The sequence below is a fragment of the Xiphias gladius genome, chromosome 9 (assembly GCF_016859285.1).
Source record: "Xiphias gladius isolate SHS-SW01 ecotype Sanya breed wild chromosome 9, ASM1685928v1, whole genome shotgun sequence".
NCBI lineage: Eukaryota > Metazoa > Chordata > Actinopteri > Istiophoriformes > Xiphiidae > Xiphias > Xiphias gladius.
Window position 1 is genome coordinate 6,531,423 of NC_053408.1, and position 12,054 is coordinate 6,543,476.

Sequence of the window (12,054 nt, forward strand, 5' to 3'; positions counted from 1 at the left end):
ACTTTGTCATTTATCAGTATGACAGTTTGGACTTTTGCTCAGTACATTCTTACTCAAATGTATGATATTCTCTCTCTTTGAATTAGACCACAGATATTTCAAGCAGCAGCACAAAGGGAACTGGGAGGACCGATGGAGTGAAGGAGGAGGGGTAGAAAAAGAGAAATACTCTCTTTCTTTGCACATGTCTCTCTGTCCTCCCAGTTTCCTTATACTAATTAGATTATACTCTTAAAATACTTTCATGGTTCAAAGAAGTCGATGTTTGTCCCGGCTGCTTTTATGCAATACATTGTTCTGCTTCTGTGGCATTAGCAGTTCCGTGATCAGAGATAAAAGAAGAGCAAAAGGCACCACTATTTGCGTCATCATCAATAGAAGTCACAATTTTTGTCATCAGTGGCAAATTATTAAATGTGGGCACATGAAGCAAGGCAAAACCTCCAATGTTGTTTTCTGTTTTCTTCTGTCTTGCTGTGTGTGTCCCACTGTCGTGCTCTCTGCTTTTGTGTCATATTATTTGTTGTAAACTGTCGCCCCCTTTTCGGCCTATATAGAGTATGCAGTACTTGCTTGGTTTTCCGTCAGTCCGTGTCTTTTGGATTGTCTGTATGTGTCACTTCCTGTCTCTCTCCAGACTGATGGTATTATTCATGCTTTTATCATTCTTTGACATATTTCCTCCTCCCTTTCTTCATGGATCTCCCTGACGGTTATTTTATAACCTGCCGAGTGGGAGGTTTACCTGCAGGGGTTTGGTTAATGAGACTCTATCCTTGTTGTACTAATCAGGAAAATAATTTTGCCCCACCTGCACTCAGCATTCACTGCCACGCTGCTGCACAGCTAGCTCTGCCAGACTTAATTGATTCCAGACGAACATTGCAGGAAGCGTCGTTGACCATGGATTTATAGTCTCTCTTTTCTGCTTAATGCTTATCCAGAGCATCAGGGAGGATTCGGGGGGAGCCACGAGGTTAAGGAGACTGCTCAAAGTCTCAATCAGGCTGACTCCTGCTTACCTTGCCTTTGGTACTGGCCTGACCTGCCCCTGGCCCTCATCTGGAGCACATTTTGTGATGGGACAGTGGTGGTTTATTCCAGCGATTCCTTACCAGGGTTCTTTACCCCATGACGTACTTTTGCAGTTGCTTGGGGAAACGGAAAGATTGTGGAGTAGCTCGACTAATTTGAGAAAAAAAAAATAGAAATCCCAATTTGAATAAGAACATATTTTCATTTTGAGTCAGCAGTAACACATGAACACCATGTGAGCCTGTGAAAACTGGCAAGCAAGCTGAGAAGTTGTGAAGGTTAGCTTAACATGATGGATAAATGGTTAAAATAGATGGCAAAAGTAACAGATATACAGTTCAAAAGAAAAAATTGGACAAAAAAAATAGGTAAAAGTATTGGATAAACAGTTCAAATAGTTAGTTCAAAGTAATGAATACATGTTTAAAATAGACACCTCACAGTAAAGGATAAACAGTTGAAATAGTTACTTAAAAGTAATGTTAATGATAAATGGTGAAATAGCTAAAAGTAATGGATTTATCCATTAGAAAATGGTGGTAGGTACTAAAAGTAATTGATAAACAGTTGAAATAGTTTGGTAAAAATAATGGATAACAGATGGGGAGATAAGTATAAGTGGATGCGGCGAGATCAGAGAAAGCCAACAAGTCCTCCGACTTAAACGACATTCTAGGTCACTTGTCCCTGCCCTCGGATAGCACCCATAGGAGCGTACCAGTAGCAGGCGTACTGGACTTCTGTCAGGTCATGGTAACAAAAACCATTTGGTTAGGTATAGGAAAAGATCATGGTTTGGGTTAAAATAAAGACTTCCCTAAGGTTAGAGGACTTTCGTCGTCATGTGGTGAAGGTTGAGGAACGGCCATGGATAAAAGAAACAACGATGACTGATGATCAGTTTCACATGGGCAGTCTCCTGTGTGAACGTCCTGTGTTTTTCTCAACCCATCCATCCACCCCCAAACCCTCCCCCTTTGCTCCCCTCATAACTACTATGGCCGCTAGATGTCGCCTAACAATAAAACGTTAACTATTGGTTGTAATAAGCTGCGTGCACTGATGACATAAGGGCTCGTTTTTTTACAGGAGGACAGTCTCGAGAATGCTGTACTGATGTTATTCTGGTATATTCGATAAGCGATGAAGAACTCATACTCATAAAACCTTGTAAAATTAATGAGGTTATAAAATACCAATTCATAATAGATAATCAAGTCGAATAGCCGTATACTGTGTCTACCCAACTCTAGGGAGTGAAATTGGTCCCAGATAAGCACTATTCCTCCCCGTTTATCTCAAGTGACATTGATCATGTCAAAACTGAGGTGCTTGTACGACAAAGAAGTCCTACGCAAGAGCTCTGTAACAATTGTCATTGTGAGTCCAGTGTATTGATTCATCTCCGTGGTCATTTTGGAGGCTATAGGTTTGTGCTGCTGTTGAACTGAATTGTGTCATATTGAAACGGGGAGGACAAAATATTAGACACACCTATTGATATAATGCAATGTAATTCCACAGCTCCACAAACTGCAGCTGCCAAAGTAACCACACACATAGGGGTGATAAAGGGGTGAATAAATGAGTGGAGAAACAATTACTGCAGATGCTTTTAAACTGAAGCAGAGGGTTTGATGAGTATGAAAATTACATGAATCACATGCTATGGCCTTGAACGTCACCAGATCCCAGTTGAACATCTATTGGGGATTTTAGAGCAATTTCTTGGACAGAATATTTTTTGGAGAAATATTCAGAGTTCAGAGACTTGTCACCAGTGTATAGCTGAGTCAACACTTCTGAACATTAAATACTTCATAAAAGTAGGATTTACCGCAGGACCGTTGTATTTAATTGCACCAGTTGAGCTAGGTGTGCTAATGAACTGGTGACTCAGAGTATAAAGTTTCCTCAAGCAAATATGCCGGCAGAGGTTTTGACCTCCGCCATCTCTTAGTTATTATGAGATGGTCTAAACAAAAGCTGTGTCATTTAGAAACCAATTTCCCTGAAGATTAATGTTTTATGTCATGACAGGGAAATAATTTCCTACAGAAATTAGCAGAGGCTGTTTTTGTCTTAGGCGAGGTTGGCTGCCTCTACTATAAAATGCTGTGGGAAAACACTGGCATTTTACTGCTCTGGTTTAGCGGTGTGAACTGTGACCTTCAATTCTTTACACTAGCTAGACTCGCCAGTCTACCATCGGCATCATTGTGTTTGCAGAAGATTCTTGTGCCTTCAGAGTATGCGATGAGACGTTATGTTGATACATCAGATCTTTTTGTGGGGTTTCTGTAGAGAGAGTTTGTGTAGCTGCTTTAAAATCCATTCATATGGCAGCAAAATATGACAGCACTTTGGGAATAGCCGAAGCTCGCAGATACTGTTTAAGAATTTGTGTTTATGTTGGTGGTTATTTTGTTTGTGCTGATGTGCCAGCTGAACAAATTAAATCCTTGGATGACTGAATCTGTAAGAACAATTTAGCATTATGCACACATATTCCAAAACCCTGTATTGTGTAATTTCTTGTGCAAAGAGTGCTGTTTACGTAAGTGAACACAGAAATCAAAACAGTGTGTAGCAGCTCCGGTGCTCTATAGATACAGTATATTTGTTTTTTTGAGGTTTGGATAAACATGTCCATCAAAAGTAGGTTTGCTGCACACAGAATACCGTGTCAATTACTTATCTTTATGCGCTTATTAAAACAATATTTTATCGCATTGTACAAAAAGTAAACGAAGCAAGTCAGTCTTTGAGTTGTACATGGTGTTTAAATGCGGGGCACAAAAACATGTTATGGAAGGACTGCAAACTCTGAATGAATGATATCATGTCTCCCACAACCTAAACTGTGTTCGAAGTTTCCAAGATGCTCCCCCAGTACACACACACACACACAACAACTCTGTCTTTTGCATTCCACAGTCAATCATGCCGTTTGGAAATAACTTTTGAATGGAGGAGATATGCCCTATAACAATTCTGTCTCCTTTCAGGGATTTTCCCAAAATGCCTCGCTACCTTTGTTTTTTTTTTTCCTGTGTTTCCAAAAGTCAGGGCTGTGGAGGAATTGATGATAGTGCTTTATGATAATGGCCAAATGCCAGCGAAAAGGGAGGCATGAAATATTCATAAAATGTTGTGCATGTGCTGTTCTCCGTTGTGCCACACTCCGCGGAGGTAGTATATTTCTACCGCAGGATCACACAGTGTTTTGGAACAGACAGAAAATCGGTACTTTCCCGTTGTTTCATTTTTTTAATTTGGCAAGTGTTCTAAAAATGGCTTTGAAGCTGACAAACTTTGAATTCAGTGACTGAAAAGGACGTCACCTTGGACATACAGGATTTACAAGCCAAACAGTGCTGCTATCGTACTCTGTTCCTCTCATTAATTTATCAAAGCCTCACCTGTCCCTCCGTCCCTCTCCTCTCGGCAGCGTCGCAGTGGGTGTGGGTTTCTACGGCAACAGTGAGACCAACGACGGTGTGTACCAGTTGACCTACTCCCTGTACAACGCCAATCACACGCTGGGTGGTGTGGACAGTCTGGTAGGTGAAACGCAGACCCAACACGTTAGTGTCACATGATGAATATCTCCTACACATAAACACGCACATATACCGCATAGTGTCCCTGTGCGAATTACAGACGGGCAACGAATTAGAGGAAAAACCAACATAAAGGGTCTTAGTAAGGGGGTTGGGTCAACACGAGCCGCCAGAACAGCTTTACTGCGCCTCGACATTGATTCTCCAAGTCTGTGGACTCTTGAGGGATGAACACCTTTCTTCCAGAAGATGTTCCCTCATTTGGTTCTTTGACGAAGGTGGTGGAGGGCGCTGTCTAACACGCCGGTCCAAAATCTCCCATAGGTGTTCAGTTGGGTTGAGATCTGGTGACTGCAAAGACCACGGCATATGATTCACATCATTTTCATACTCATGCAAACCATTCAGTGACATGGAGGCATCCGCATTTGATAAGTTTCTCCACTCATCTATTCAGACTTTTCCTTTAATTTGTCACCTGTCTCAGCTACACCATGTTTTTAGTTTGAAAAAACAAAAAAAAAACACCCTGAAAACATTCGGTTCAATTTGTCATATTTCATAACACATGCAGTCTACAGATGAGGGACCCAGCCAGGTAGAAACAAACAGCTCGGAGTGAATGTTTCAAAAAATGTTGTATACAAACCCCTAGAGACACACACAAACACGCTACAAGACAGGAGGAAAGCCCAGAGGACTCAGGATAGTATGCCATTAAATGTTTTTATAGTATTTTTATGGTTTTTTACCACTACACAGAAACTGACAGCCTCTCCATACAAAAACTCTTTCCCCCAACTCTTTCCCAGACAACTCATTGTCTCTCTCGCTCTCTCTCTCTCTCTCTCTCTCTCTCTCTCGCTCTCTCTCTCTCTCTCTCTCTCTCTCTCTCTCTCTCTCTCGCTCTCTCGCTCTCTCTCTCTCGCCCTTCGCTGCTCCACCTTCTCTCAGCCGCTGTGGCCTCAGCAGAAACAAAGAAACCGTGCTGTGTCTTTCTTGTGCCCACTTTAGCTCGGTACATGTGCCTGATCCTTTTTCTATTTTTATCTGCCTCACTTCCCATCTTAGAGACGCTCATCACACAGATACCCAAGTGTAGCTCACTGTTGCAAATTTCACATTAATTACAAGGAATTTTTTCTAATTTCAGTCAAAAGTCAAACGCAGGCAAGTTAAAACAGTTGGATATTTTCTCCCTCTGGTTTTTTTGCCCACCAGTGTTTTTGAAAAAAGTTGTTTTTGAAGTAATATTAAAGTTAATTACCTGTCAACATTAGTAGTGAGAGTACTGCCAAGCAGTTTCACTTGGCAGTACTGTGTAGTCATCTGAGCTGTACACTCGAGACGTGAGGCTTGGACTTGAGACAGACTTACGTAACAAAAATGATAATTTGAGACTCAACGTTTACTTGCCCTCAAGGTCTCTTGTGACTGAACTGAGAGCCGTTCAGATTTACATGAGTCTTGCCTTGAGACTTGTGTATATTGGCTTGGTACTCGTGTGGATTGTCTGAGACTTTCATAGAATGACTTGAGACTTGTATAGATTCACTTGAGGCTTGACTTGAATCTTGTGCAGTTACAAATCCGACTTTTGTGTATTGACTTGAGACTTGTGTAGATTGACCTGAAACTTGTATTGAAACTCGTATAGACCAAGTTGAGACTTGCCTTGAAATTTTTGACCTGACATTTGACTGGAGACGTTCATTGTTTGACTTGAGATTTGTGTAGATAGACCTGAGACTTGACTTGAGACTTGTGTAGACTGACTTGCCTTAAAAGACGCCAAATCAGCTCCAGTAGACACATGTTGTTTTTGTTACCTGTACTCTACCAAATTATTTCAGCGTTTTTGTCAGTGTTAAATTTAAGAAAACAAAACAGTACACCATAATCTTTTCATTTTAATGTGAGGAAGGGCATTATTTATAATAACATATCCTATTCCATATTACAGGCTGACGACTGTAATGTTCGTAAACCTTAGCTGTGTGTTGTCTCTTCGGTGGTGTGTGACCAGCGGTGATCCCGCAATGGTGTCAGTGCAGTTAGAGACCCTGGATGACTTGCTGTCGGAGAGAAGGGATTAAGTCTCCATCTATGTTAATGGAGATTAATGTGGTGGTATGTGAGCCACACAGTGCGCTGACTCAATATGGCCTCAGTAATAAAAACTTTGCTGAGAGGGTACAGAGCCCACAGCACACTCACTACAGCACCATTTGGTGGCATTTTAGGACTTCTTGCACTGAAGATGAGGGAAAATTATCTCAGATTTTAATGGAGAGCAGTTCTTAGCTGTCTGGCACTTATTGTTGCACTTTATAAATGATGTAAAGTGGAAACATGTAAGACCCCTGTGACTACTGATGTTGGAAGATCAGTAGAGCTGCTGTAGATTTTCAGTTGAGATTAGTTCTCACGTGATGTGCATTAACCAGCTAATGGGGACCATAAAAATGTTAACTGTATTGATTTAATCCATTTTATCAGCATAACCACATGTTAAACTTGTTTTAACTTAATACAGCGGGATAGATCTCTTTGTAATTTATAGAATATATGAATTGATATTCACTGATGGTCTCCTTTTAATTTTGTAAAGCGCTTAGCCACGTTCATGTCTCAAAGTCATACTAGCAAAAGGAGTGAAATCATTGACATGTAGCTCATGTGTAAGCTTGTCGGTGTGTTCCTCTGGGATGTGTGAACTCGTGCAATCACATAATTGGACATGGGGGCCTTTATTTTAGCGCCTAATGCGTGTGAGTGTGCTCGCCTGTGTGTGTGTGTGTGTGTGTGTGTTTGCATGAGTGAGTTCATTGCAAGCAGCTATAGACTGTTAAGGAGTCTAGTTCTTGAGTAGGACAAAGAGCCCAGTGTGCCACAGACGGTTCCCAGTCTCCCCCCACCTAATCAACCATGAGCTCAGGAGACAAAGCCCTTTGATGGGGAAGAACAAGGAGCAATGCTAGCTCGTCTGATTGGCAGAGTCGGGATTGAAATTGGTATTGAAATCATTGACAATGAAGGCTTCACTGCCCTTTGGCCCTCACAAATGCCTTTTAGCCTGGCTCCAAGAGAGTTTAGAAGAGAGTTAGCTTCTAAAGACTCAGTGTGCAAGAGAGGGAAGGAAGGAAGTTAGTGTCATTATCAGTAGAAGCTTTTTTCTGGGCTACTGTTGAGACGTCGATTAGTTACAGTCTGGAATATATGCTTATGATGGGTTTATGAACACACACATTCAGACACACTCGCACAGAAACACACACTGTCTTTCTTAGTGAGAATGTGAATTAAGCGAAGCACTCGCACACCATACTGAGCGACGTGCGTTTTGGAGACTTTACTTTCAAACAGTTCTGCGAAAAAACATGAAGAGAGCTGTTAAATTTGGACACCGGCCAGCTGGAATGCTTTATCTATGCTGTAATGGGACTAATGTGACATTTGAAATGTTTAGCCACACTAATAATAATTCTATTGTTTGGAGATGGGTGTTGGGAGAGGTTTTGGCAGCCAGCTTTGGATGTCTGGGTCAGTCAATGAGTATTTGGCCAGAGCTCAAACATGGTCTGGATGTTGGCCCACTACATAATTACAAACATACACATTTCCACAACATTGTCATAATAAGCTTTTTGTAATAATACAAAATAATAAGCTATTCACAATGTAAGGGAAACATTTTATGATTTGAAATACTGATCTTTTTTTTTTTTCACAGAAGAAGTCAAAAGATAGTTGGAGCGGAAATATAACTTCCCATTATTCCGCATACGAATCTGATATTTAACCTGCTTGTCTTTGGTGTGATCTCACACAAACACAGAGACAATATTCAAACTCCATACAGACCATCCCACCTACTCAGGGGGGAGTTCAGATGCCCTTAATGAGAGTCGGAATTTCTAAGCTCTGTGTCATGTGCATGTTCACAGTCCGAACCAGTTTTTTGTACAGAAAATATATTTCTGAGAAATGACAATCCTAAAAGGATTTGAGGATTTTTTCATTTACTTTGTGATATGGGCAATGCTGGGATGGTCTGCCTTGTTTTATTACTGAACATGGGACTCAGGTTTCCAGTGGAAATGGCGTTGCTAGATGTATGTTACTGAAAAGGAGAAGACTACTGAGCCTTTTTTCAACTTGCTTGATGTTGTCTTCACTATAAACAATCTACTGGCATCAGAAACTTGTAGGAGAAAACACAAGCAGCCCAGGATGACCAACTGAGTCATGCAGTCCCCATGTGGGAACTCTTTTAGAGGAGTCTATGCACGTGGGCACAAGTGGTCAGCCTTATGTATGAATGAAGCTTAATGTGGGTATTGCAGCAGACTGCTGTGGTGAAAAGGGGAGCTGAGTCTGAAGATGAAGCTCCTACTTTACCAATCGATTTAGGTTCCAGTGCTCACCTATGTTCATGAGCTTTGAATAGTGAAAGTAAAGTTGTGTACACAAATGGCTGAAATGAGTTTTCTTCACAGGGTGTTGCAACTCCTTTTGGAGATACAATACCTTGGGAACCTCCAGAAAGAGCTGGAAGATGTTTCTGTGGAGAAGGACATCTGGGCTACCGTGCAAAGCCGGCTGCCACCATGAGCCAGACCAGGATAAGAAAGTGATGGAAAATTGATACATGTATGGATGTGACTCCTCATCATTTCCCCACTTTCTGCATTAGCTACACATCTAGCAGCTGCAGCTAGATATACAGAGAGCTGCCCAGGGCATCATCATCTCTACCCCACAATTATTGGTAGTTTAGGAGTCTGCTAAAGAGAGAAATGATTTTACATTTAAGGAGAAGAGACACAAACGTTTCCTCAGTTCTTTAGGAAGTAGAAAGTACCATATTGACCCAAATACAGGATGACCTTTACTATAAGACAACCCTCCCCAAAACTCTCTGTGGAAGACAACGTGCTGTCTCCATTCAAAAAGAATATCTGATGTTATGAACATGTAATTGTCTTGTCCTTGAATATAAGACAAACCCCACTTTCTCATACCTAATTTTTAGAAAAAAATACCATCTTACATTTAGGCCATTACAGTACTTGTCCAACAGCTGCTATCCCTGGTTGCAAATCCCCAAATCTCTTTGACATCCAGATTTATTTTTTAATAGGTGTGTTGATTGGTGCGATCCAGTTGAGATACGACTAATGGACACTTTAGTTGACTTCCTAAGTCACGCAAGGCTGGATGGGCAGTCTTTTAAAGTTGAAGGGAAAGTACTGACACTGGTCCAGAAGTCAGTTCAATACCCAAACCCCTTCCTGCTCAGATCCCCCTCCTGTCTTGAACTTTTGCTCCCTTAAGAACCAAACTACATTCATAGACTTCTTGAACTGCTCTCACCTGGTTGTGTATCACAGTACTTATAGCTAACCTTTTTTTTTTACAATCACAGTCTCACTTCCTTCATTTGGATAACAGTCTACTGTTTTGGCCACCTGTTTTCCAAAAGCCTTGACTTCATGCCTGCTCAGTGTTTCATCAACAAACCCATTAACGCCTGCAAGTCCCTCTGCAGTACACCCCCTTTAGAGCTCTGTGGTCATCAAGTATCTGAGAGGAAAAAAGGAGGTAGGAAAAAAAATATTTTTAAACAGATGTTCTGCAGAGCTTCATTACCCAGCAGTGAAGATGGTCTCTATCTCTGAGGTGACCGGGCTGCCGAGGCACTTCAGACCCATGTTCCATTTCACGCTCTAGCTCCCACATTCAATTTTAATTGAAGAAAGTCCCTCCACCATCAAGCAAAGACAATGATTTAGAGCAGGAAAAAAAGGATCTTAACCTTTGTTTAGCCTTAACAAATATGCTCAGTGGCCCTCATTTATCAAATGATTAGGGGTCAAGTACAGAATATAGTGGAAGTGATTCTTGGATGCTTGCTCAACAGCTAAAATGAGCCCAAATTAGTTCATAGACTGAGAAATGAGTGGCAGCCATGATGTGACAGTTGTGTGGAATTGGCTGGCCATTTAGAAACTGTATTGCAGGTCTCAAGTTATGCCCTTTTGGTGACCCAAAGCTTATCAAAATGAAAACTGAACTCGTTCATGAAGTCTGTTTTCTTCAGTCTTAATCTCTCTTTAGAGAGTGATTCGCAACTTTAAAAAAAAAAACATGACACATGAAAATAAGCAATTTTGTGAAATTTCAGAGATGGACATTCTCTGGGAGTCTTAAATTAAAAACTTTCTTTTACAGTCGCTCTCTGTTTCATGCTCCCAGAGTCATATCTGAAGCATCACTTTCTCGGAGGCTGGGTACCAGCCCCAAGAAATTCATAGATACCAAGGTTTTCTGTGTAATTAGGGATCATATTTTATCATTTGATATTAGAGCCAATGAGGCAAGGAAAAGGATGTAAGACTATGCTACCATACCACCCCTCCCAACACTGCTTAGGGTCTTCAAATAAATACACGCTCATGTAAGCAAGAACATTTACATAATGCCCATTGATCTTTCTTCCTTTTCCTAAAGGAAAAGAATCTACATTTGTTATTTTGACAGCGCATTGTCAATGCTTCAGCCCAAGGCCATTTGTCATTTTGTCACTGTTATGTCATTTATTAGGGTTTCTTATGCCTTCTTGTTTGTTGTTTACCCTCCAGCATGCAGAAATGAATATCCCACGGTAAAATAGCTTTGCGGCAAACAGATTCTGCTGCAAATTGTTTGTTTAGAAAAGATGTGAGGCAGAGAATGCTTTCCATGCCCTCAGAACATCAGACTGAGATAAAGACCGAAGAAGACTGGGAGTGGGAATCATATCTTCACGATCGTTGTGGATCACTTAAACTGTGAGGATCAGACCAAGACGAAGGAGAGATTAGCTGGATCGGGTGTGTCCCCAAGCGTTTTAGATGAGATTCTCGCACAAGAAGCGAGGATCAGATACAGGCCTTTCTAATCTACGATTTCATCCACTCAGTCTGAAGAGGAAGCTATATCGATGAGTGATCAGATAACAAACTACAGAGCACCAAAGGCATGTGTATATGCTTGTGACTCTCAATGGCTGATTCAGTATGGTTCTTTTTTCGTCATTTAAAATATTAATGTCATTATGTCAGGTTTTTATGTGATTGTAACATGTATCAGATTATTCTGAAAGTTTTTGATGAAAAATGAGCCAAATCTCAGTTTTGGAGCAGTCTCTAATCCACTGTATTTTTTTGATACTGCCACTGAGGGCGGCAGAGGGAATTTTCAAATTCTGCTCATAGTGGCATTAAATATGAAATACAAATGATTTTATCATTTAAAATATTGGACACGAGTGATTATTGTTTCTTTTTTTATTGATAAACCGTTTGTTTATTTCCAAACATATATACTGTAATTTAATTATATTCAGCTATTTTATACGTCATTTTATCCTTCGAGTGATAGAATAGAAAAACATATAATTCATTAAAGAGTC

The 12,054-nt window shown here is 40.7% G+C and overlaps 1 protein-coding gene across 2 annotated transcripts in view; it reads left to right on the plus strand.

Moving 5' to 3' along the window:
- Positions 1-12,054, plus strand: part of ttyh2 (tweety family member 2) — a 55,895-nt gene that overhangs the window by 18,328 nt on the left and 25,513 nt on the right. For both annotated transcript variants that reach the window (XM_040136114.1, XM_040136113.1), the window contains exon 3: positions 4,487-4,598. In XM_040136114.1, coding sequence (XP_039992048.1) covers positions 4,487-4,598 — 112 coding nt within the window. The remainder of the gene's footprint in view (positions 1-4,486; positions 4,599-12,054) is intronic.